At 39.7% G+C, this 27,939-nt stretch overlaps 1 protein-coding gene across 6 annotated transcripts in view; it reads left to right on the top strand.

The window, feature by feature from the left end:
* The window catches only part of myo9aa (myosin IXAa), a 96,232-nt gene that overhangs the window by 20,221 nt on the left and 48,072 nt on the right, over positions 1–27,939 (top strand). For all 6 annotated transcript variants that reach the window (XM_055044887.1, XM_055044886.1, XM_055044888.1 and 3 more), the window contains 4 exons: positions 164–1,139; positions 25,546–25,640; positions 26,875–26,937; positions 27,363–27,462. In XM_055044887.1, the coding sequence (XP_054900862.1) occupies positions 255–1,139; positions 25,546–25,640; positions 26,875–26,937; positions 27,363–27,462 (1,143 nt within the window). In that variant the 5' untranslated portion in view covers positions 164–254. The remainder of the gene's footprint in view (positions 1–163; positions 1,140–25,545; positions 25,641–26,874; positions 26,938–27,362; positions 27,463–27,939) is intronic.

Raw genomic sequence — 27,939 nt, forward strand, 5'->3', positions numbered from 1 at the left:
GAATAGGTAATGCGAATAATCTACACCAGGTAATAATATGCATTAAACGAATTAAGATTAGTTGCAGGCATAAATGCGTTAACATTGACAGCCCCAGTTTTCTTACAAGAACTTTTATACTGATTATTACTGGTCTTTACCTTGTTATTCTTCTTTCTTCCAGTGGTGATGTCATGAGATAGTGGTCTCACCAGTCCAGTGAAGGACGTGCCAGGACCAGGCCTGCTGCCTCTAATGGGAGCTCCTGCTCCGCCATGAGTGCTCGCGATGGCGTTGGTGGCGTTGGTGGCATGGGCACCCTGGGCCGACGGCAGCGCTTTGAGAACTCAGAGCTCACCGTGCGCATCTATCCAGGCGCCCTCGCAGAGGGTACCATCTACTGTCCAATCAGTGCCCGCAAGACCACCACAGCTGCTGAGGCCATCGAACGCGTCATCGAGCGGTTGCAGCTGGACCGCACCAAGTGTTATGTGTTAGCCGAGGTGAAGGAGTTTGGTGGGGAAGAATGGATTCTGAACCCCAGCGACTGCCCCGTGCAGAGGATGATGCTCTGGCCTCGTGTGGCTCTGGAGCACCGTCCGCTGTCTGGCGGTGATGATTATCGCTTCCTGCTGAGGCAGAAAAATCTGGATGGCTCTATTCACTACGGAGGCAGCCTCCAGATGTGGCTGCAGGTGACGGAGGAACGAAGGCGCATGGTGGAACGCGGACTGCTGCCGCAACCCGATTCTCAGGGCGACCACGCCGATCTGTGCTGCCTGCCGGAGCTCAACGAGCGCTCGCTGCTGGACAACCTGCGCTCACGCTTCCGGCAGGAAAAGATCTACACCTACGTTGGAAGTATCCTCATCGTCATTAACCCTTTCAAGTTCCTGCCAATCTACAACCCCAAGTATGTGAAGATGTATGACAATCATACGCTGGGAGATTTGGAGCCGCACATTTACGCCGTGGCGGATGTGGCCTACCACGCAATGCTGAGGAGACAGAAGAACCAGTGCATCGTCATATCTGGGGAGAGCGGCTCTGGGAAGACGCAAAGCACAAACTTTCTCATTCATCATCTGACTGCCCTCAGTCAGAAGGGCTTTGCCAGTGGAGTGGAGCAAATCATATTGGGAGCCGGACCAGTATTAGAGGTGAGGAATACGCTTTTATTCATTGGTTTTGTTTAGAACACATCATTTGACAGGACTTGGAAAAACAGCACTTGACTTGAGGGCCTAAGGAGTTGTTGCATTTGGGGTGGGGAGTTGTTATACTGTTTTTATTTAACTACGTTTTGGTGACTAAGAAGCAATCAAAAGATTTTTCGCTGCAGACGTCACTTTTTGATCTCTTTTTAAAATCAGCTCTGGACACGATTCCACACAAACTTTTTTTTTTCAGGTTTTAGAACTTTAAGTGCCACTTCACAATGTTGGAAGGTCGTTCAAAAATGTAAGACACAAAGCAGCCATAACCTGGATTTTTTTTTTTTTTTGCAAGGTTTTGCATATATTCTGTGGTTTATAATTGTGGTTGTACCTTCTCAAGCTGCTTAGTGGAACAAAAGTGGTGATAGATGACAGTGTATCTGCAGGGTGAGAGGCCTGTGTGCACCAGTGTGCCTTGGTTCTTAGTCCCCTGTAAAACATGTGGTCTTGTGGTGTGCTCTTGCTGCATCCTTAAGACGTTGGGAGAGTGTTGTGCTGGTGTGTGACCTAAGGCACAGTGCGGTCATGGGTCATGGGATTAAGGGGAAGGCTTGTCTTGGGAATGTGCTGCTTCGAGATAGTCTGGTGCAGGTCGTTTTTCCAAATCTGCTGTATTTGAGTTTCATCCTTTGAGGTGTGGCGGAACTAGGGATATGATAAACACAACAAAGGCTTCACGTTTTAAGCGTAATGGATAGTTTTGGACTTTCGATTTCAGAGTTGATTTGGACCTGATTAAACATAAAATCTGGGATTATCTGATGTTGAAAACATTAGCTGGTCTTTATCAAAATATTTTTGTGTGGTTAAAAACTTGATAGGAATTTAGCACTTGTGAAATTGACTCCTCCTAAAATTACTGTCTAGTTCTCCTTGTTTGTTGCCAGAACTTTGGAAAATGGATGCTAGCTATTCTGAAATCTCTGCAGTCATAGTTGACACAGTGCATCTTATTGCAGCTGCTTCCACACATAACATTAGTTACACATTGCTGCTTTTCTTGCCTCTGTCTCTTGTTGATCTTCACTGGCACAAAGAAATTTAGTACAGTTTCTGTCCAGCTGTGTGGGGATTATTTGGAGAACAGAGGAGCCTTATCTGCATGCAGGCTGTGAATTATCAATGGTGAAGTTCTAGATTCTTGTTTCTTTTTTTCTCCACCATGGAAATAAAGTCTCAAGGTGGATGTTGCAGAGGCCCAGCCAGAGGTCTGTGAAGGAAACTGGTTGTTTTCTCATCACTCAAGACATTCCACTCATATTCTTTTTTTTTTCCTTCAGAGTCCTGCTACTATAATGCAATCCATTTCATGATCTTTGATGGGTTCACAGCTACACATTGTTTCTTCGCCTGGCTGAATTCCTGAGAGTTGCACAACATTGATCAATGGCATGCATAATGCTATCTGTATGAAAAGGCAAATATGGGTTGTGTTGAGATTCTTTCTAGATGTCGCAATGGGTTGCAATGCTGGCTGTCACAGTTCCTGATCGCTACATGTTTACTTTTGGTCCACTTTTTAAGAATGAGGCGGTGTTCTTGCTTTGAGTTCAAGCAGCTTAGAAGGAATTTACTCTTGACTATTACATTTTATTTGTCTCAATTCACAAGTTCACTGATCTGGAAATGCCTTCTTCATCTTCTGTTAAATGCTGCAGTGACTTTTTTTTTCTGGTATAAAAAAAAGAACAAAAAAAACCCTCTCTGTTCTGAGTCTTTCTTCAAGATAATGATCCCATTAATGTATTCTCTCTTAAAAAAAACCTAAGTTGAAATAAGTGTTTTGCATCAATGTCAAGCTGAAACTATGATCTCAGAAGTCAAGGTCAAAGGTAACCTTAAAAACAACAGTTCAGGAACCAGGTAGCTCCACTACTCCACACTTTATTGCTTTCAGTTTAGTAAATACAGTCCCGAGGAATGCCATTGATGTGTGTGACTCTCTGGTTAATGTGTAAGCACATTGTCTTGATCCTCAATGCCTCAACACGAGTGAGTAGCTGTGAGTGCAGAGGAGCTGCCCGTAATTGTTTGCACAGTGAGATTGCATATCTGCCCTGATGGTGATTGATGCCAAGACTGGAGCTGCTGTGCTACTGCAGGGAGAGATGGACGACATCAGTGGAGGAACAGTTTGCGTCAGTGGGATCGTTTGTCTATTTGCCTCTCTGAGGGTTTTTTCTTTTGTGAGTCCCTCATATAAATAATTCATGAAGAAAAATTTATATATAAATGTAAGAGATGCCAAATTTGTTCCTCTACTTTACTTCACTACATGTTTTAGTTTTGCTTTGCGCTCTAGAATTAGTGGAAAACATGCTTAAATCTGATGTTGAGCCAGGGATGTTGTCGCCTCAAAATGACTCATTATCTGCATGTAAACGGTGCCACAGCAAAGCAAAGCCAACATTTATGCTGTAAAAAAAAAGAAGCAAACTTTGAGAGCTAAGTTCATTGAAAGACATATTTTTTTAAACCCATGTCAGAAAATGTCGCTCATAAATAGGGGTTTGTTTTGGAAACCGGCCAACAGTTGGAGCTCTTTGTGGAGATCCTGATTCTTGCTCCAGAGTTTCAATGATTGCAGCTGAGAACGACATGAAAACATACTTTGTAAGGACACGTTGTGTTGATTAGATGAACTCGGAAAGTTTCTGCATTCCTTAAACACAGTGATTATTCCAAATGTAGGCACTTAGAAGTCTGACAGGCTTTAATTTCAGCAAAGTCCCACAGTCATAAAGTGATTTTTGCTATTCCTGCCTCGAGTTGAACAGCTTTGGACTTGAGCTGACCCTGTATTCTCAAGACAAATAGAAGCATACGTGAAATGTGACAAATACTTCACACAGTTTTGCTGTAGTGCTTATCTGCTGTCGGTCATTCCTCACAATGTTCAGCTTTTTGTGGCAGTGTCGTCTGAAATGACGTTAAGCCTCTAGTATCGGTGATTGCCTGCATATATAGTAAAATGTACTGCTCTGTATTGTTTGGGTTGGTTTTATCTTCTATTGTCTCTGTTGTGGGACTGTTTATACATGCAGAATCTCTTCATTCATTCTCAGAAATGGACCTCATGAACAAAAGATTTGCGTGCTTTCTTCTCAGTCTACATACGTTCGAGCTCTGGCAAGTGGGAAGTTATGTTTTTAATGTATCTGCCTGGTATTGTCTTTTGTAATCTGCTGTTCAACAACCAGCCGCTTTTTGAATTCTGGTGTCGGCTTGCCGAGTTGTGGGTTTTCAGGTGGCTGCCTCACATTTGGGAACGATTGAAGTTGTGACTGAACAATGAATTTTCTTGGTACATAGTGCACATTCTGGATTAACTGCATTAGTGTGAGTCTATCCTGGATCCCTAATATTTAAATAGCGGACTGCAGAACCTGCTGCAGTTATTGGGCCAGAATCTTCAGATGTTGTCTTTAGTAAATGTTCAGTACTTGTATGGCAGTTTATCAAGTCCAGAGAACCTCAAAGCGCTTCACACTACATTTATTGACCCATTGATACACACATTCATATTATTCACACACTGATGCAGGTGAGCTACTACATTGTAGCCACAGCTGACCTGCAGCGGCGCAGCCTCTGACTACCAGCAAGTAAGATGGTACCTTGTTGCGCCCAAGGTCACAACAACTGAAACAGCCTGGGGGTTCAAACCTGCAAGACGAATTCCCAATAGGTTTATGGCAAGTCAATCAGCTTGATGTCTCGATTTCATCCGGTCCAACTCCAGTCTTTTCTTATTCAGCCATAGTGGTGTTTGTTTTGTCTTGTCATCATTGCAATATTGATGACAAGACAATACCCATTTTTGGCAAAGTGTCAGGATTTAGCTGTAGGATACTGTGGTATACACAGGAATTCATTGTCACCTCAATGTGTGGTGCACTGGTCCTCTGGCTGAATAACAAACCCAAATCACCAACCCTTCATTCCCATACTAGACTGTTGGTTTGTTTCCAGCTGTGACATTTCTAGTACCTGCAAACAACATTGTTTCTGAAGTCTTGCGGTTCATTTTGATGCAGCTTTGCAAGTATAAATTGTCCTTTCTGCTTAAATAAGACACTTTCTCCTGGAAGCCCTTTCAAGTTCGGATATTATTTCTAAGACCTGGGAGGTGATTGTATTAGTACTGATTGTGTGGATGTTAGGGAATCCTCTCTGTGTGAACTCAAGTACTAAGCTGTTTTGACAGACCTCCTTGGCCCAGTGAGTTCTGGAGCTCCTGTTGGGTTCCTTTGTGTTCCCAGCCAAAACAAATATCCCTGGTGTGAGTCATCCCAGGTCAGCAGTTTCATTGCTCAGCATCTACTTCAGTGCTTCTTCAGTATACTTCTGCACTGAGACAGAGATGTTCTCATAATACAGGCAGTCCAGAGGCCTCACTATTATCGGGAGGAGAAGCGTTTTAATATGGGTTTTCCCCTCACTGGGTGAGGTCAAATAAGATTTACCTCAGGCTGAGATGGAGGAAAGGGCATCACAAGAGAGACGGGGAATGTAAGAGCCAAGATTATACTTCTTATTTGTCAGAGCTCTGTGTTTTATTGGAAGTTAGATTATTGGTCTTCTTATGTAGTTGGGCGTTTTCTAAAACAAAGAAGTTAAATAAGAAACTTAAATCAAGTTTTTCTGCTATCTGGACTGCATTTGAAACTGCCTTGCAAAAAACAGAGCCCAAAAAGGTTTTCTGGAACAGTTGGGATCAGAAAAGATAAACTCAACACAGCTGATGTCTTTTCATATCTCCCAGCAAAATGTGGCAAGTCATGTATCGGCTTGTTCTGATTTGTATTTAAAAAGCAAATGGCATGATAATGGATGTATCCCCAACTCAATAAATATTTAAAGAAGTTGTAAATCAAACTGGGAGGAAACCTCAGTCATAATTTGAGAAAAATTAATAGACACATTTTTGGAAATTATGTTGCACTGCAACAGCAAAATGTGAGAGGTCAAGATGGAAATTTAATACCTTTTTTCCCCTGCCACATTCAGAAGGATTTTACCAAACCTCTCTGCTAAATTTCCAGCTGTGAACAGGGAAATCTGATTCCGTCTCAGTTTATTTTTACATAACTACTAACATACATTGTTCAGTAACTACATCAAGTAGTTGAGAGAACATGAGACTGATGCTGTCTTCCTGCACCTTCTTTTTCTAGATTAATCACTTTGATTCACAAAAACATCCAGATTTGTTATGGTATCACCGTTGACCAGCACTTGCATTAGTAGAGAACTGCAGTATCACAATGTTAAAGTTGACAAGTGTGAGCAAGTTGTCATTCAATCAATGGAGGCCACAGAAAGCCAGCCAGAGGAAATGGGTGTTGACCCACCTCCAGTTGATTACATATTTTTCAGTGAAATTATAATGCTACGAGTTGCACAAGCAGTTTATCGTTGGTTCCCTGTTGAGTGTTTCTCATGTTATTTAATGAGAAACACTCTTGTGATGTTGCAACAACTTAAAATGTTGTAGTTCCTTGGTTTGAAATGCGCCCAAAACCACCAAAGACACTACTACTGAGTCACCTTGTCGTGATAATCGGAGGGCTTTATCTGGTTTTATCATCTTGGTATTAGTTCTTATTACTGATTAGATTGGCTCCATTACTTAGAGATGAAGTCATGACTCAAACTACTTAGTCTGCAGATAGACTTACTGATAGAAGTGGAAATCTCCACTGTTTGAACAGGAAATTTTCATCAGGTGAGTCCAAACTCTTCTTTCATTCTTACTACCTACCAGTTTCCCAACACTCTCTTGTATAGAAGTGTAGTAGTTGTACAGCATTGGATCTGCTAAATGTGGTTTTTAACACATTTTGGTTTGCTTTAATCTAAACCTTTGACTCACCCTCATTTTTATCTCAACATGTTAAATGATCCGTACATACTCTTAAGAAATTATCTGTTGGTTAGAGTTCCCATTAGTATTCTATTAGAGTTATAGTCTGGTATTTATTTGCAGATTACTGCTGTTTTTCTCTTGTTTCACAGAGAGGACCTTTTGAAGAATCAGGTTCAAATAAATTACCTGGACTGCTGGTGACTTAAGCTGCCTATCTCATTTAAATGATTGTGGCCTCCTGCTGCTCTCTACAAACCTGGAATTTGTCATGACTCAGATCCATTAAGACAAATCCCAGGAAATGACTGGACATGACTCATCTTCCACATCAATAGAAACTCTTGAAGGAAACAGAAACAGAGCAGTAAAATCCTAAAGGCCCCGGTCATGCCTCGAGTAATGCTGGTATGCCTCAACAACATTTACAATAAATGTTCTTCCTTCTTTTTTGCTATAAACACAAACACTAGTGATCTGTAGAAAACAGAACCATGACAAATAAGGCATAATAAAGCTCCACTTTTGGTGTTTACTGTATCTTATGCATGGGTCAGTGAACATACTGTCATATGGCCTGTAGCACTTTTTTGAAAAATGGTGCAGGAAACATAGCTTAGTGAATCTGGATGTCAGATGTGTTGCTCCCCTGACATGCTTGTTCTAGATGGGTCACTGATATGTTCACATGTAAGGTTGTGGCAGTATTCGACCATATGGTTGAAAAAAGCAACAAAATGCATCGCTATCAAACACCAGTTTACAAGGCCTTCTCTGGCTCTTCTGACCTCCAAGTCACCGTTTTGGCTATTGGATCCATAAGCAGCTGCCCGCAACATCATTGATCCATGCATGAAGCCACTTTGGTGCCCTTTGTTCTAGTTGTTTCATCTCCTTTGTAAGTCAAATCACTTGCAACCCAACAAAGGTCTGCATATAGATCAAATTATGTTTAATTTTGCCATTTCCTTTTGGGTAGAGATGCACCAATCAACCAGAGATCTGGAGGTCCAAACATTAAATATTAGAAATGCTTTCTGTTGATAACATAAGAAGTAAAGATGTACCAACCAGGCGTTTCCAGATAATACCGACTTCCTGTTTTTGTTGAGGTTTGATCTTGCCAATTTTTTCTTCTAAAATAAAAGATGCACACACTTGGTGCATCCCTGTGTTCAGGGTGCTTAGCTTATTGTAACCCAACGTACTTATCATTTAGAATACCTTGTTCGAAACAGTGAAAATGTCTTGTTCTCGTTCTTATTTCACCACATCTTCATTTATAAAAGCAGGCAGCAAATTTATAAATGTGTACATTTCACAAATGTAGATTAATTTCGGAACCTTTGTTCTTTCCTTCATTTCAAAGAAGTATTAATTTCCATTTTTGCCAAGACTATTTAATCGGACACTATTCACAATAATTCAAAGGCAATGACTTTTAACAAGCATGGTCTGCATAGTTACAGTGTTTCACATTTCGTTCAGTTGAAAAATGAAGAATTCAAGCAGCTGTTGCTTTTCACTTTGTGTTTATCTCTGCACCCCAGTGCCAGGCTCTTTTTTTTTTTTTTTCCTGAAACTGTATACTAAAACAAAAAAACAAAAAAACAGGCAATATCACATAGTCTTCCAGTTTTGCCATCCCATCAGTTGTATAAGGCACAACTATGCTCAGTGGCTACATGAGTTCAAAGGTTACTGAGGGGTTTGCTGCTGCAATCAGTAATGCTCTTATGGTGACTGAGTTCAGTTTGTGTTTTGCGCAGATTTGGCAAAAGTTGATCCGTCATCTAGACGGCTGGCCTACCAAGTGCAGAGAAAGTACAAGTTGTTTAGAGCAATAGCGTTTACACAAAGAGCTGAAAAACAGTGGCTCGCTTTAGTGATAAATGACGACTTAACTACACTTAACTATTTCAGCTGCTCTCAAAAGCAAGCCCTTATTTTCCATGCAGCGGAAAACTTTCTTTAAAAGATTTCCAACTATGGAAATAATTTGTTTCTTCTGTCTGTTCTCACTACCTTTTTGGGAGAGAAACACAAGCTTATTCATCTCTTTTAGCTCTGCTGGCGTTTTCCAGTCAAGTTGCTCATCGGCAGCTGTCCGACAATGTGCCTGTTTGTTTCCATTCACAGGCTCTTCATTTATGCTGCGGTTTGCAGGTGCTTCGTCAACATTGCCCCCTTTAATGTCTCAGTCAGCACCTGCTGTCAGCTGTCCTGACGCCCCTCATGCACCTGCAGCAGCGCCTCACGCTGAAACGAGACGCACAGAAAAGTCGTTATTTTAAGCGACAAAGAAACGGCGATGCCAGATGCAATCGTAGTGGACCCGTGGTGATGTCTGGAGTCCTTAATCAAGAGATTTTTGCTGCTCTTGATGCCGCTAGCTGTGATTTAATTTTTTTGTGGCGAATTTGGATGAAATCATAGTTTTGAGTCATAGTTCACATTGGTTATAAGGCGGAACTATTGATAATCTCTTTCCTTTAAGGAAACTCATGGCCATGTTTCTCTTTAGTAATAATTTCAATGATTATTTATCCAAAGAAAAATGGTTTGAGTAATATATACACAGTATTTCAAAAACTGTTGTATTTGCTTCTGGGTTTGAAGATTTGGAATCATTTAATCTTTAATTATGTGTAAAACCAAAAAGAAAAACAAGTTGGATAAGATTTAATATGTCTTACAATTGTATATTTAGTTTATTAATTTATAAATAAGCTGTTTATTTTACAGACATCGTTTATTAGTGTGAATGCTGCAGGCATTCACGCTGTTGAGATCCGCTTTTCTGGTTGCACTGTAAATTTCGCCGCGTTTCTTCTTCTGCGTACTTTGTCCTATTTTCACTATTCAACTTTTATACTATTCATCCTGCTCTCTTAATGCTGGAGTTCATAACCTTCATGCTTTTTATAATTTTCAACTTTTTATGAATTTTTAACCCCATTGGGGAAACCGCTCCATCCATCGCAATATAAAATCTCCGCTGTTTGTTTTAGATCCTGCCTGTTAATGGCAATCAACCATCCAGATCAGTGTCAGATGGAGGACACAAGGCAGAGACCATTTTGAAGTTGGGAAGTTGAACGGCTTTTATGCTGTTTAACACCTGAAATTAATTTGATCTTTTGACGTTGGTTTTTTCATGCTGCATGTTGCATGTTTTTTGTAGTCACCATGCTAAAAGATGCCTCCAAACAAATGTTGATCTCTCAGGAACCATAAAAGGAATGAATTTCATTCACCCACCATTTTTATCAGAAGAAATAAGGGAACATTTCTGTCTTTTTCAAATTTTAGGGTTTACATGAGTCTTTTTTCTTACATTGCATAGAATATATTACTGTAACTCAACATGCCAGTAGAAGCCGAGATGCAACCATTAGCGTTTTAGCTACTTTTGGCCTTTTATATAATTTTACCTTATAAACTGCGGTGACCCTTCGGTTTAGTTTAGGAACCACTGTTCTCCAGCAATTTCTAATACTGTTTTCCCATTATTCAAAACCTTTTACTCCTCTTCTGTGATAACCCCATTCAGGCACTTTGCAGAATTATAATTTGTTCTGGTGTGTCTGCCTGTTTCTGGCGTTTCTGCAAGTCTTCAGCAGTTGACTTCAAATGTTTTGGCATCTTCAACCAAAGCATTCAGCACTCACACTTGCATTGTTGCAGGAAATGCACACTTTTTATTTTTTTTCTTTTTCAAAAAGAAAGTTTATTTCATAAGCAACATGGAGCCTTAGTTGGTTCAAGGGTAATTTCAAACAGGAATGGGAGGCTGTTGCTATGGTAATCTAGTATCATACACCATTAATGTGGTCAAAACGAGATGATCGTATATTAGACGATCCTAAATTTTGCTAATGCTATGCTAACATTGGAGAAGTGGTCTCCCAATTCTCACCACTTTGTACTGGGAAGAATTCAGCTGGGAGTCTTTAAAAGGGTTTCAAATGAGACGTGGACTAACCGTCTTTGTTATACCAAAAAATACAAACCATATTGAAGTTTGTAGAAATGTTGCCAGATAAATAAAATGCAAGTAAAATCACAGGATTCCTAAAAATCTTCTGAACACGTCTAAGACCTGTCAGACCAGAATGAGTCAAGTTATTAAGAATGAATAAATTTTTTCCATTATTAAAAATAAAATTTAAAAAATATATTAACAGTGACGATACAATTTTTCCCCTCCTCATAACCTTTTTTCTCATCCATGTTGCCGAGTCTTGAACCCCAGCTGACGGCTCCTTTAGATTATGCAGTCCTCCTTCCTTTACCTTTGACCCCTGAGTTTGACTATTACATAAATGCTGAAAGCGCACCCTGCCCTCCGTACTTGACTTGCCTAAATCCTTGCAGGTGACCTCTCTGTCTTGCGAGGCTCTCATCTGCTGTGGAGTTTGTGGTCATCTTGTGCTTCCCACATGTCCAGATGTGGTGCAATAAAACTTTGTGTGAAAAGTGCAGACATCTGGAAAGGAGCAGAAAACATGAGGGATGTTACCCCGGAGCAAATCGCTCATGGAAAGATCATTCCAGTTGGCCATATGCAGCAGAGTACAATTCCTGCAGTTTGTGTGTAGATTAGTTGATTTCACGTTTCTTTCCCCCCACAGATTTTCATGTCAGCTGTTGTCCAGGTCACTGGAAATAAGCATTAATATTTTAGCAGTGATGAGAAGCTGGTCGGAAAAAATGTGGATGCAATTAAATCAATACTTAAGTCTTCTTTGGTCAAAGAAATGCCTTGAAAAGTAAAAGCACCAGTTTCATCTGAAGAAATCCTGATCATGTTGCTTCATTACGACTGTTTTTACTTTTCTTGATACATAGTGTTGTTTTTACTCTAAAGTTAACTTTTTGAATATTTTTCCCAGGGTACAAGGAGGGTTTCAACAGATTCTTGCTCATTCTTCCTCATACTCCAGGTTTTGAAAGAGTTTTGCCAGGCCTGGATGTTTTCCTTGGTATAAGGAAGGTTTATGTCTTGCAACCCGACTCCGTAGTAGAGAAATATGGATAATACAGAAGATTGTTGTCACACGGAGAACAAAACTAGTTTTTGGCAGAAATTTCTGCAGCTGCTTTTTCTGTTGTTGTCAGTCATGGCAGCTTCCCTGGCCAGTTTCTCTTGGAAATACATCCAGTTTTGTTAGTGGCTGTTGTACCATATTTTACGAAATTGCAGTTTGGTTTATGATTTTATGTGTTTTTGTTTTAGAGATTATTCCACATGCTGTCTCCTTTGTAATAAACAGAGTAATTTTTGACCCTTTGAACGATTAACTTGAACAAATATTTACTGTCTTTAACTACATGTATTATGCTATAAAAGGACTTAAATATTTAGTACATGCACTTTTCTCTTTGGTTGAATTTCAATTCTGACAATTTTCAATAGGGCTCATGTATTAGGACTGTTGTAAACGAATATTGTAGTAATTGAGTCATCTATTGACTATTCTTAGAATTAACTGGGTAACAGGATAAAAAAAAGACTAAATAAAACATTGGTAAATCTAACATAACATCAGTGTTACTATCAGACACCAACATCAGTCCATTTTTTCACATTTGAGCTTTTCAGTAGTTTAGAAAACTAACCTGTAGCAATAATAGCTCACTTTCTAAGTTAACCTGAAGAAAAGCTGCACAAAAATCTGATATTATACTCAGTGTAGTAATGAAGACGCAGGCTCACAAATATGCTTATAATTTGTGAGCATATTCCTGTATCATGTTTAACATTTTGAGCTGCATTAGCAACCTTCCTAACTTTGTCTGAGGCTTTTTTTTTTCTTTTTTCTTTTTTTTAAGACAGTTGTGTGTCTTATTTTAATGGTTCAGCACATCTGTGCGTCTGGAGCAGAAATCCTGACAGATTTTGTGAGACCAAACTGGACACACAGGCTGATGTTTATGTCTCCCAGATCAAACTAATTGGATTGACCCCCTTTCTGCCCTGACGAGGTGGATTAGTTTTAGTGTTGAGCTTGTGCTACAGTAAGTCACCCGCCACACCTGGCTGCACCCTGTTGCCACAGTTTAACTCCAAGCTAATGTTGGACATGCGGCGCACATATGAGCAGGTTGCCACTCGACCACCTGTTGCGACTTTGTTCCCGCATGGAAAGCCGTGTGGACGGAGATTGACTCAGTGTTGGTGTTGGATAATGAGAGAGGTCAACATACACATGCTGGAGGGTATAACCAACACACACACACATGGACATTCAACCTGTCAGCTTGAGTTGAACATTAACTGGATTTTATTAGCATAAATGGCTAACAGGAAGCTGTTGATGCAACTAAGTTACACATAAAACAGTTTATATGATGATCAGTTTTTTTTCTATTTGTGTGTTTTAGAGAGTGAATCTTTGTATGTCAGTATTTCTGCTATTTTATTAAGATTTTGTTCATATATTAATACTGTAGTTGGCAGTGGGTGAAAGTTGCTTTTCCTTTTATTGTGCACCAAACCCACCTCGAGTTTTTGTTGCTGAACGGCTCCATCTTAGTCTTGTTTTGAAGTTCTAGTTCTTGTAAACTTCATAGTGTTTACTGTTGTGATGGAGGGAGAAAACAAAGGTACATGGTAGACTGATAGTTTACTTTCTAACAGTTTGTAGCTAGATCCTTAAAAAAACCTAGTGGACAACACATTTCAGTGTTTAATGGACCTGCTATTTTCATCTGTGGCAAGTGCAGAATAAAGGCTCGGAGGATGGAATTGGTTTTGGCCGATGTTGGTCTTTTTATTTATTGTATTGTTTGCATAAGTAAAACAATACTATCATTGTAGTATATTTTTAACACTTTGATATAAAAAGACACCCTCCACTACTGGAGTAAGTCAGCATTTCTGTTAGATGGAGTTGATCAAAGGTGAACTTCGACTTGGATTTCCGCTGCAGGCGGCTGAAGATGCCAGGAAACTCAGGAAGCGCTTGGCCGTATATGTAGGTCAGTCAGCTTTTCAGAAAAGCAGAGTGAAATAAATATTTGTGAGTTTGATCCTCCCCTCTAACCTCCAAAATGCAAGCAGCAGCTTTAAGAAGTGAGAACTATAAAAGTTAAAAGTTACCTCATCCTTTTTCTTTTTTTTTTTTTGATGCACTTATTTCTTTTTTGTTTGTTTGTTTTTTTAGTGTTTTCTTCAGTTCTGGTTACGCCCCATTAACTCGCAACAGCAACAAACAGCAGTCTCAAATTTTCAGCTCTGGAAGAATTTGATTCAAAGCTGACTTATAATTAGTCGCAAGTCTGTTGCAGCTCGTGCCTTTTTCCTGACTTCCCGTGTGTGAACACCGTAAATTGGGACGTGGCTCAGTGTTTTCCAGGACATTGTGTCCCCACCTCACACTCCCCCTCACTGTAACATTCCAGCTCACTGTATGGCGGCCAGATTTGGGAAGCCTCTCTCTGCGCCTCGTGCATTTCCTCTTTTTCTGCTGATGTCTGGACTGCGAGCGGCACCGGTTTTTATGAGCTCAGCGTTGAGTGAGTTTTTTTTTTTTTCTCATTTTCTCAGTGGCTTCATGAAGTCTCAGCCAAGACGTTGAAATTCTACATGGGGGAAACTAACAAACAGGTGGTTTATTGTTTGTTTGATGCTGGGCGTTGCTGCTCACAGACTCTCCTGAGGTGGGACATTTGTCAGCTGGAAATGCAGCGGTGGCTCGCCATGTTTGTACAAACACTCAGCCAGAATGTAAAGAGTTGGATTAAAGTTTCTCTGTGGCTCCGGATATCTTTCACCACGCCACAGAGCCAACCCCATGGCACACCTCCAAAAACACAGAGACAAAGCCACACACAAATCGCAGAAGCATGCACAAGACGGAGCAAAACATGCAAGGTTCTGTAGACCAGTGCCGACTATTGTTACCCACAATTATGTCAGGTAATCCAGATAAACTCATCTGTACATGTACGCCAGGGCTCTGCAACTTTTACCGCCTAAAGAGCCATTCTGATCTCAGTACTGGCAAATATAACTTTGGAGCTGAAAATGTCACAAGACTTTTAGAAAAAATTAAATAAATACATTTCTGAGAGTAAATATTTGTCTGCAAGAATGGCCATTTAACTTCCGTTTTTATAATATAAAACAAAGCATACGATTTAGCAGAAGATGGATGGATTTTTTTTTTTCCATTTTGGATGGCAATTGAAGTAAAAAAAACCATATGTTTTAGAAACTGTTAAATCTATTACTGGTACTTCTAGTGTTATGCTTTGTATAACTTCAATGTAGGTTTTGCAGGGGAAAAAAATGGTATTAAATCAGTTTTTTTCTAAATGTTATGAACTGCTTTTTGTCACAAAATAAAAACTTATATTTAAAAGCATTACTTCAGATTTCTCATTTTTATAGTTAATCTTTGTGAAAAAGTGACTAATTTCTCTTTCCAGTTGAATTGCGCCATAGCTTTCAACAAACATTCAAATGAAATGCAGAACATTTTCACAAGTCAGAATCCGTTGTTCTTATGGGCTCGTTTGGATCAGTTAGCCGTCTTCCAGCAGGACACCGAGGTAATCCCTGATCGCTCCTGTATAAACTCGATCTGGTCCGAGACCTTTTCATGTTTTCTCATCTTTTAATGTATCTGGCAACAACATGTCAGATAATGAGAATCACCTGTTCTGCAAAAGGAGTGACTGAAACATTTAATCTGGACAAAGAGAAATCCCCTATTGACACTGGCGGCATGGGTGACAGAGATTAGTGTTTGCTCTAACAGATAGGCCTGTTTTCCTAAAGGCAGAGCATATTTGCTCAATGCTGGTTAAACACATCCTGAACATGCTGACAAATTGACTCTGGTCACTCAGCCGGCGGCCATCATCAAAGCGAAGAGCTGAGTGGAATGACACCGAATTTGCCTCATTACTCAGTTTGATTTCAGACTATTAAAGTGATGAATGTTATTATCCAGATATAAAACACTTTGATATAAACATTTTAGTTTTTGAATCAACTGTTTTTAGAGCGCTGTAACTAACTCTCTGCGTTGATGTAGGAGTCCATGACCAATGCCTGATTACAATCGGTTTTCATCTGATGTCGGGTCGACCAGGAAGATGGTTCTCATTCTTTCTCTGCTTATAAATCTGTGGTGCAGGTTGTCAGTACGAATACATTCCCAACCCAAATTGTGACGTAGAAACTGTTGGACTGAAAGAAAACTCCTGAAACGTGCAAATGATAATTATTGGCAGAACTTCATCAACATCCACCCAGATCAGTGGAGTACAAATCATTCTTCACATTCATATCAAGTGCTTAGTGAAGAACAGCAGCTATGTATTTATATCATCTAGATTTGCTTGCATACAAACATCTCAATTTTTAAAGCAAAAATAACCATGAAGCAAACTAATTACCACCAGCTCAGTGGCGACTGAAGGCGTCAGAGTGAACTTCTATGTTCGGTAACTCGGGCTTTAAAATTTGTTCCTGTAATACTCTATAAAGTCAGTTAGCTCCCATCCCATAAATAAACACATGTTGACCAATAAAATGCACTGGTGTGTGACTCATTCATCGTTTTTCAGTGGTTCACAGGCGAACTTGAACCCGATGTTATCCCCACCCAGCCAACGAAATAAACACGTTGAGAGGCTCTGAGCGAGGAATGCAAGTGGATGCTGGTGTGTGGAACGTTACATCATTCGAGAGCGCAGACATGTAAACATTTGTCCAAACCATTAAAAAAAAGCAAGCCTTAAATTATTCTGCAGTCTCTCTAATTTTTATGTTTTATTTTATTTTGCAATTGTCAATGTGAAATGATGAGGCCAAATTTGTATTTTTATTTTTGGAACATGTTGGGGTTTTCTTGAATAACTTTTTTTTTAAATTTTTTTATCCAGCCTACACCTGTGAAAATTGTCACAGTTAATATCTAAATACATTCCAACAAGTGAAAAGCATTATTAATGCACAGACACAATTTCCACTGCTGTAAAAAACCCAAACAACTTGATATTTTCAGACTACATGCAAGTCTACCACAGACGGAGCTCACTGAAGTCCCTCAAAACACTGAACTTCTTATTTGTGTGGTGGTTGTATTTTATTTCCTTCTCTGGCAAGTTGATCCCTCGTTTATATCCGTCATTTGCTATTTGACGGCCAGTCCATTACTAATGGTTCTGGATTCTGTGCTTTTCTGTCCAGCTTTGCTTTTACTGCTGTTGGATCTACTGCTTAGATCAGTACCATGCTGGGGGAAAAGGGAAGTTTCTGCCAACCTGCCTCTATCCAGTTGTGATTGTAATTTGACTTTCTGTTTTCAGAATTTTATCAGCTTCATTATAATCCTGGACGCAACCTAGTCACTCATAAACAGCACAATCTCTCCCATGTGTCATTTAATTTTCAAATGATCTCACCTGATTCATTGATCAATATAAGATGTATTACCACAGATTTTTATTATTTTTTTCTTTGTGTGTAAATTGGCTCGCCAGCTTCCTGCCCCCTACGGAACCTAATGCAGCAATAAAATACAACAGGATTACCTTACAGTTTTACTTTTAACCAGTCGTCTTCAGTTGATTTTTGCTCATGCAATCAGACTTGCATTTTTCTTTTAGAGGGAAAATGATTGTTTACAACCAAGAAATCTTTGAAGAGAGCCTTTAGTGCTGAAGATACAGAAAACATAAGTTACTTTTTTTTCTTTCTATCTTTTTTTTAGGCTTCAGCTTTTTCATGGAGCCACTCGCTTCTTATCTGTTTATCTAACCGGAGGCGTGACGCTTTAATGTTATCCTAAAAGTAACACTCTGTGGTTTCATTATTGATAGAGGTCTCTATTCAAGTTATCACTTGGACTCAGTGGCTTCATAACATCACTACATTTGGATGAGGAGACCGACTGGGGCCGCGCCCCTGTCTGCCGTGCTGCAGTTCGCTGGCAGACGTTCAAGCCGGATGAGGGGAAGTCTGCGTGCTGCAGCACGAGGCCCAATGCGAGCGAAGCTGGTGGGCCTGTCAGAGCTGTCATTAGCAAATGATAACACGATGCAAGCTAAAATATCCAGCCGCTTATTTTGGTGGCTGAACATTGTGGTGGGCGCTGTGGTCAGTCGGACCCAACAATCAGGTTTTGTCTCGGAGATGTTGGTGGAGTGACTCAGAGTTCAGTGGGGTGAGAGGAAAGAATGACAGCATTTCTCTCCAACGCTGCAGAGAGACTGATGATGATGGAGGACGCGCTGCTGCTCCTCCATCATCATTCAGTTAGGCTTTCTTTTACACGTCGTTTTACTTTTTCAAGCTCAGCTTTTATATACACACTCAACGGTTACGTTTCCACTACAAATGTGATCAAGTCTCTTTCTAATGTTGACAAAAAAAACCCCACAATTTCTCAATTGCAGAGTTTCCATCAAAAAGAAGTTTTTTTTTTTAATTGTTAAAACGAGTCAACACTTTTCACGTTTGCGTGTAATGAAGTATTACAAATTTGGACTCCTCTACCCAGAGCGAGTAATTACACTAAATTCAGAACAGAGTGATTCTGTTCTTCAAGCTCGTTTTTAAAGACGCCAGGCCTACAGTTTAAGTGAAAGATTTTGTTTGCATACAAGCTTCATCATTTTGTTACTTTACGTCTACTACGCCATTGGGAGATAAAGTACACATACAGTATTTGTCTATATTATGACTTGAAGTGCTTTAGTATTTCATCATTTTTATTGGGAAAAAAAGTGGATTTGGACAATTTTCTTATGCCTGACTGTATTTTGCAGTTATTATGCATTAATTTATTTAGCCTTAAAAATACCAGAATTTGTACACACCCTGATATCTTTGTCTATCTGATTGCATCATTTTTAAATATTAATTTGATGTCATGATCAGTCACTGACTACTTGGAAAGTTTTTCACCAAATAGTTTTTACTTTTACTTTAGTGAAAGTATGCTGTGCTGCAAATTTTGACTTATCTTCCCACCTCTGCCTTTTATCCTAATAAATGCATAAAACCAAAATATATTAATAAAATTTCATGAGCCTTATTTCCTCTCTTTCTGCTCTCCTCTACCTCCTCTTCATCTTCTTCCCTCTCTGTGCCTATCATTTACCTAATCAACAGAAAACACCACTGTATTTTTCATATGTACAACTCGTAAAGCTTGCTCTGAAGCCAGACGTTTGCTGGTCCTGTTTTTCCTTTTTTCCATCTGACTGAGAGGAATTTCTGTGCAGCGTAATTCATGTTATGCTCCAGGATGCAGATTGGATTATGCAACACGGGGCCAGAAGTTCAGCAAAGGAAAATTAGTACTTGCATGGCAGGAGGAGTGAGAATGGGTATGGCTTAGCGACAAACCGACTGGCGCAGTGCGAGAAAACAAAATTATCAGGTTCTGCCGTTAGCTCAAACTTGTGAATGAGATGAGAGATTAGCTTTAGGAGTGCAGCGGTTTCAGTAGAGGTGCAGCGATGGACCTGTCCCTCCCTGACATCGACTTTTTAGTTTTCTGTGAGATCTGAGCTGTTGATTGCGATTTTGACCAAATTTTATATTTACTTCCAAGAAATGTCGCGCGAAAAAGTAAACATGGTGCAGACCTGCAGATTCACGGTTAACAACAGAAACAGACTGCTCCCACATTTGTGACATTGTTGCTGTATCTAGTGACTTTTTAAACAAAAACTCGATATTTACCAAAAGGTCAGTAATAAAACCAAAACACTGCAATTGGTGCTCTTCTACTTAGATCTCCCATCCTTTTAAGCCTATGTGGCATCAAGTAAGAATATTTGTTTTGTGTTGATCGATATCAGGTCTTCTGTTTGTCTGAATTTCTACATTATTTCTCTTTTCTTAGACAAAGTGCTGCTGCTTTGCATCGCTCTGTCTCTTGCACTAATTGGCTCAGAATTTGACATTCCAGCATCAGGTTTAGTGAGGAATCTGCTAATAATGCTTCCCGTCTTTCCATACCTTCCAGATGATTTTCTGCAGATAAATTCTCGCATGTTTATCCTGCAGTATTTGGTTTATGGCTGTTCCTCTGTCCGCACAATTTCCTGCATAACCGTCTCACTTTTCAAACAGTGAAATCTCGTGGGCCTGTTGACATTGCCTGAGGGTGAGGATGCAGTCTTATTTGAAAAATTCATTCAGACATCGACTGTTTACCGGCTGGCAGGGGAAGTTAATTGGCTAATTTTTAATATGAGTACAGTTTGTGTTATGCTTTTGTCTTTGAGGGGGGCTGGGACTGAGGAATGTTTTTCACTCATCAGCTTTAATTCAGAGGTTTATGTTGTATAAAAGATGTCTCTGATAGCTGAGGGGAGCCGGAGAGCCACGATTATTTTTCTATTGGCTTTGCCTTTTAACTCCATCGCTGTGTCTAATGCGCACTTCCTTCTCACTAACATAAGAGAACTTTTTGGTTTGGCCAAATGCTTCATTCAAACTTTGCTCCGGTAACAAGCTGCCTGTCTTTGTTTTGTTTTTGAGTAATCAGCTGAGAGCTTGACGAGAAGATTGACCTAATAGGAAAATTTTTGCATGTTTTATGCAGCTCTTAGTTCTTGTCCCATGTATGAAGCATAGCTTCTGTGGCTTGAACTGCATTAAAAGTGTCTGTTTTTCCTAGATGGAAAGAAACAGCTGGCCTGGTCATGGTTAACTGTTAGCAGATTATTTACTGATAGGTGTTGCTGAAGTATAAGAATGAGTTTATGATCCATGTTTTTCAATGGCAGGTTAACCCTGCACACTGGGCCAAACTTTAGAATAGAGTTCAGTTTCCCCAGTGCATTTTAAGCCTGACGGGCCACCAGGCTTTACTTGTGGCCTCACCAGACTAAACATTACTTATTTATTTAAGTCGTTTTCAAATGTCTGCATTTTTTAAGACTTTATAGTTGGTGTTCCAATCTTTCAATAACACATAATTATCAAGTGATATTTTCAAATTGCAAATTTCAAGTTAGTCGATTTATGTGGAAAAAACACAGTTATTGAATAGAGGATGTATTAAACTTACCATTCATTGATTCATACTTGCTGATGTATATTACTAAATCTCAATGTACTGTAATTTGCATTAGTAAAATAATTTTTCTTGGGTGGACAAGGGCACCGAAATGGGCTCCAGCCCAGGGGCCCACATCCTCATAAATCCGGCCATGCCTGTACGCTGCGCTCAGATTTTTAACACAGCGGCAGTGACTGCCAGAACCCACAGCCCTCTGTGCTTTCTCTCGGCTTGAACTCATGACTGCACCTCTCACCGCTGTGATGAAACGACCACACAGACCACAATCCACCCAGGGAAACTCTGCCTCAAGATTACAAGGGTCGCAGTTATGAATTGGCCCCGGGACAATGCAACGAGCCCACACACACCACACCACTAGGAAATAACCTGCGTATATGAAGGGTCAACTTAGCTGCGGTTTTGCTTTGTTGCCGTCATGCTGTGCATGAGCTGTAGTGGAGGAGTCAGCTGGTGGAAATCATGGAGTCGGAAATGAATCTGCAGGGTTCAAATGAGAAATGCTTTCTTTGACTGATTCAGATTTGGGTAATTTTCCCCTGTTTTTGGGGAAAGAAATGCTGAACGTTTGGTGGCACATCCTGGAATCCAAGTGTGGTCAGAGGAAAGCTTTTTTTTTCTTTTTTGTTATGTCACAACTCATTTGATTTAAGGGCTTTAAAACAAAAACAAAGCTGTTCCCAGTGTGGCTCACATGATCCCTAAACACAAGGCGGTGTGAAAATCTCCAAGCTGTTGATGATGTGCAAAAGCATAATTCTGGAAAATAAAGAAGCCCAAATTAGGTCATCCTCGTTCCATTTAGGGTCACATCACTAAAACAGCTTGACGGCTAAATACTCTGTGCAGAACTACATCAAAAGTAATGACAGAATCTAGTTTGATTCCAAAGAAACAGAGGGAAATCTGCTTAAATGCAGTCTCTGTTGGAGATTACATTGTATTGAAAATGTCTGACTTGAGGTTCAGACCCCTTTAAAACATGCAGAGTGGCACTGAGATTTTAAACAATGTTTGATTTCTATTTTACTTACAATCAGGAACCAAACTTTGTTGCAGAAGGTTTTTGTCAATCGTTCTGCATATATTTTTATTGTACTTTAAAATTTTCTTTAAAGCACACTTTGGCCTTGATTGCTGGTTTACTTATTTCTACCTGTATATATAAGTAAAATTAATTTTTAAAATGATAAAAATAATTACTGGGGCACAAAATTCACAGAACCACAACAAAATATCTATATATAGCTGCCGAACTGTGTCTGGGTCATGGTCGTCTTTGACATTTGAAATCCTGTCTTAAGTAGCTTCTTTACAAAGTTGTTTTCATGTGTAATAACACAAGCTAGAATTCATATTAGTAACTTAAAGCTTTAAGTCAGGGGTTTAGCATAAAAATATTAATGTGTACAAATACACCAATCAACCAAAGATTGAAATGAGCAGGTCAAATACTGAGAAATCAGTTCTTGTTCATTAAATGCAGTTAAACAAAGAAGTCCCACAATTATCAGTTCAGAAAAGAACCATTCAACATTTACTTAGCTTTTTATTTTAGTTTAGTAAAAAAGCAACAAGGATCTGTCAAAACTGTAATGTGTGAAAAAGAGCCAAAATCCACCGAAACGCTCAGAATGTCTCCAATAAACCTGACATACAAATTTTCAGGGCATGGTTGCATAAACACACGGTAATCATACTGTACTATAAACGAGCACAGATGTTTATGTAGAAGCTTATACTAATGTATGCCTGTTTTAATAGATCAGAAGGAAAAACAATGACTAGATATGTAAAAAAAAAAAAAAAGCCAAAAAAGAAAAAATGAATAAAAAATCCCAGACAAATGCAGGTGTGGAACAGTCGCGCGACTCACAGGTCATGACATAGACTTACAAGGTGGTAGTTTAGGAAAGCACAAAAAGCCTCTGTGTTCGACATAAATAGCTTTTCATTTGGAAATGAGGTGCTGGATTAAAATCATGTTACCTTGATGTCTTTTGGCTCAAAGAAAGGGAATAAATATTACTTTTGACTCTGACGCAAAGCTAAAAATTATATCCCAGCATGACTGATTCATAGCCAGACATCCAGGGTTTTTTTTAAAAAAAAGAAAAGTTTGACATCATCCTGAGGACAGCGTCCCTGACTGTGAGCCTGCACTCAGACACATTACACCCTGAACACCCGGGCACCGCCTCGAGTCTGTCACTGCTCTGCCTTTTGGCTCGCTCTGTGGTCTGAGGCCAAGAATAATGTTGTTGACCCGTTAGAGTAACTGAAGTGGTGGGAATCATGTCTGTCTAAACACAGCCAGTCCCGCTGTCCCACTAACACTGTGGGACCGAGAGCAGGGAAGATTATAATCTTTGAAAAATGTTATTATTAGTATTATTTTACCCAAATACATTGTAGTTTTGGCCTGCAGTGATAGAGCGGTTCCTAAATAGTTCTTGACAGGCCTTGCAGGAAGGAGAATGGACACATATATTGTTGTAGTGAGCCTGCAGAACGATTTAAAATGTTTACATCGCTCTCAATTTGAGTCACACATTTTTTAGATTTATATATTGATTGTTTAATTGGTCTTCTGCAAATGATTTGGATGTTGCTGAGGCATAAATACCGTCCAGCTATTTCGTCATGCATTAAGAATCTGGATTTCTTCACCTTTGTTATACAGAGCAGGTGAAAGAACGAACCGGAGCTCAAACATAAATCAGCTCTCTGTGTTTTAGTTGCTCCACATCCTGCTTCCTGCTGAATGTTAACAAAAAGCCCAGAAATGCTCCCAATACCTGGGGTCCGTGACCTGACAGCAGTCAGAGGGCTGCAGTTCTTGGCTTTTATTGGCTGAAGATGCTGGAAATTTTTATCATCAGCTAAGGAACTGTTGTTAGTCTGTTCCTGTCTGACCTGCAGCCACTGAACCAAGCAGATCAGAGGGTGCCATGAACAACAAGCACGTCTGGAAATATCGGCGTGCAGAGATATCATCACGGTTCTTCATTTTGACCTTGTGGGCCAATAGAATCTTAATGTTTTTTTATCTCGGCGGTAAACAAAATTTGTCTTCATAGTAGGACATCGACGAGGTGTAACAGCAGGAGAACTTCTTCCAGCTCTTCAAACATGGTGACAATTTGCCTGACCATTGCCTTCCTACTAAATCCTCTTCTCACTTCACTGCTCCGTCTGAGGTTTCTCCCATCGACCTCGATTCCTCCAGTGGAACCGGGCCAATCGGCGAACAGAAAAAGTCGTGAATGATGACTTTTGGAATTGTAGTTTTAGCAATGGCAGTGGAAGAAGTGAACAAAACCGTTCAGTATGTGTTGGCCAGGCTTCCAAATATTGAATTAACTTTAACGACAGTGGCAGATGGTTATTCAGAGTGCAGGCGATCTCCGGTGAGCATCATAGCATCGAACTGGCGAATTACATTCTTCACAACCAAAAGTTCAACGCCTCCAGCAAACAATCATTTCTCAAAAGTTTAGACTGCAGACCCTCTGTATGAAGTTAAGCGTAGAACTAAGGACTACGCTTTGTTTACCAGACCACATGACCAGTGAGCGTTGTAAAGCATCATCTCCTGATACGCTAGCAACTTTCAGCGATCCTTCTCCACACTTAATGGTGCTGCTTTGCTGGACACCATTATTTAGTCTGCAGGTTTGGGATAAATAAGTAAATGTGAGGATATTTTCCTTCAATCTGTTTTGGTCGTATTGGGACAAATACTGAGGCCATAGCTTTTATTACAGCTGGAGCTATTTCTTGGAGCGTGTTTGTAAGCAGCGTTCAGTGAAGGGCGAGGTCAGGGAGGGGTGTTTTCCCTTTTCACAGACGAGAGGCTTTAGACAGCTCTTAGTGCTTCGCAGAGGAATTTGTTTACTTGTGGAGCTACAAATAACTGTGGGGTTTATATTTGGTTAAAAAAAAAAAAAAGCTTACTTCCCCTCCAGGCAGCCATACAACAAAAACAGAGCTCTGAGGGGAAATACTGGCTTGTCTTATTGCAGCACCACCACTACACATGTTCCACTCGGCCACATGGATCTCATTACTCACTGAAGCCTCCCCCTTATCCTGATGGCCCTTCTTTATTCTTCTCTGGCGATTTGTCCGACACCTTCTTTAAGACATCCTGGCAATTCGTTATTGTTCTCCGTCAGAATGACATTGTCTTAACCGAGCCGTCGGGGTTTGTGCTGCACCAAACTCTCTAACCTTGACCTCTTCAAGGTAATCCGACGTGAGGCAGAACAGTCTCCACACTCGATCCACATAACGACTGTCCACACCTAAAGTCGACTCACAGCCTGACCCTTTCTGCTACCAACTTCTGTGAAATAAGAAAAAAAATACAGTTTTGTCTGTTTTCTTTTTTTCTGATCACATCTTTCTGATTTTCTCCCCTCAGGCATTTGGGAATGCAAAAACGGCACATAATAACAACTCCAGTCGCTTTGGCAAGTTCATTCAGGTGAACTACCAGGAGAGCGGCACTGTGAGAGGGTAAGGAAGACAAGTATCTGCCGCTTTCTGCAAACCTGCTTTATCTACATGGCTAATGATTTGTCCGTGGCAGATTTGAATGTTTAATCTGACCTTTTAATTTGATCAACATGTGTCTGTAAGTAGTGATATTTGAGAGAGGCTCAGCAGGAATCCTGACTTGAATCTGACAGAGACTCTGTGAAGGGAGCTTGTAACATCTCGTTATGTAGCAACACCGCAGTACGTAATGAAATCCAACTTTAAGATGTAATAAAACATAATTAAAACCGCATTATGCAATAATTGAGACAAACTGATCAAATCCATTCTGAATCATTTTACATTGATTGGTAGGTCGGTTTATACTGACAGTTTGGGATATGAAACTGAAAAGGCAACTAAAGGTAATACAAATTGGGATTTGGCAAAAGTTTCAATCTAATATAGGATCGACAACCTGATTGTTATTTAAAGTATAATAATTGGGAGGAACATGAACAGTTTGTGATTGTTTATTACATAATCATTTCTAAAAAAAAAAGTTTTACCGCTGCGTTTGGTAGTAATAGACACAAAATATAGTAATATTGTTACATATGCGGCATAAAGTACTGAAAAATGAGTTCAAGGATTTGTTACATTTTGCATTGATTTTTAAATGATGCGTTACAGTTCTAAAAATTAGGGTGATGGAAAAGTGGTCTTATCACCAAATATAAAGAAAAATAAAAAATCAGTGCAGATGAACAAAAGGCTGGCTACAGAGTAAAAAAAAAGTTTGATTGCAGTATTGCCAGTAGTAGGACTGTCCTCGATACTTCTTCCCTTCTGATACGATTCAGATATTGCTGCTTTGAGTGTTGGCCCAGACTAATATTGACCCGATGTAATATTGGCACAAGTCAAATGTACTTTCATTACTTAGAATGTTAGAAAAGGCTTAATCAAGTGATATTACTCAGAAAACAATAGTCAACAGCGAGTATGAGAACAACTGATCGATTTATTAACAAACGATGATTGTGCATATAGGATATCGGACCGATTTCCAATATCGGATCTTAACAACCCTATGCATAGCTCACCTAATTTTCAAGATGTCTTTTTTTTCTTATATTTCTATTTTTATCTTATGAGATGTCACTCTTTTCCAGTCAAAAATAATCTTCATGGAAGAATAAGTTTCCATTTTAGTCCGAGGACTTGAAGAAATTTGGTCTCAGCTGTAATTTTTATTGTTTTGTTCGTACAGGGCGTATGTAGAAAAATACCTCTTGGAGAAGTCGAGACTGGTCTATCAAGAGCACAATGAACGGTAAGTACGTCTCTACACCTCGAGTGGATTCAGGATGTCTGACACACATAAACGAATTTTAGGGCATTGCACTCCACAACCTAAAAATCCTATTTAAATGTGTAGGAACAGAATGTTCAAAAATTCACAGTATAACCACAAATCAAAAAATCTGAGGAGATTGCTGCCTTTATTAAATTTTAAATGGGAGTATTGTAAATCTAAACTGCTCACTTGCACTGTGTGAGCAGTTCAACTATTTCACCAAATAACTGATTGATTTCTGCAGAGATGGAAAATGAAGGATTTCAAACTACTAAAAATAAAAAGATATAAAGACTTTTTTACTGTTTTAGTGAAAGTGTTTCTAGGCTCCGGGACCATTTACTTAATCATCCATCTATATATTTACGAAGTGTTTTCTTTCCTCCTCTTCTTTTTCCTAGAAACTACCACGTGTTTTATTACCTGCTGGCAGGATCGAGTGAAGAAGAAAGAAAAGCCTTTCACCTCAAGAAGCCTGAAGAATATCATTACCTCAGTCAGGTAGAGGCTTTTATAGCACAATAAATGTTTCCCATGTGTTGAGCATACTTTCTGTACAGTTTTTCTGCCGTCAGCTCATCATTCTTAGGGTCCAGGCGCAGCAAAACAAAAAGTCGGGACACAACAGAAACGCTCTCTGTGGCTTTTTAACACGAACTAGTCACTCTTCCCTTCGCGAGCACATGATATTTACCATCTTAATTCTCTCGTCTGCTTCCACAACACAAGCCGCTTAATTTGTTTGCTTTGCTTTTGTGGGAGTATTTGTGATAATAGCTTCTGCATATGCGTTGGGTAGGTTGCAGCACATGCTTCCTGACTCATAAAACGGGATAAGAGGAAGGGAAGAAAAGCTTTCTGCTCTTTGCCACAAAAACGAGTTTCGCATAAAAACACATGAAACATACGGAATGCGAATGTCCTATAAAACTTGTTGCCTCTTCGCCTCTGGGCTTTCATAGTCACGATATGACAACC

This window comes from Poeciliopsis prolifica, unplaced genomic scaffold, assembly GCF_027474105.1.
Source record: "Poeciliopsis prolifica strain line A6 unplaced genomic scaffold, Auburn_PproV2 SCAFFOLD021, whole genome shotgun sequence".
NCBI classification, from domain to species: Eukaryota; Metazoa; Chordata; class Actinopteri; order Cyprinodontiformes; family Poeciliidae; genus Poeciliopsis; species Poeciliopsis prolifica.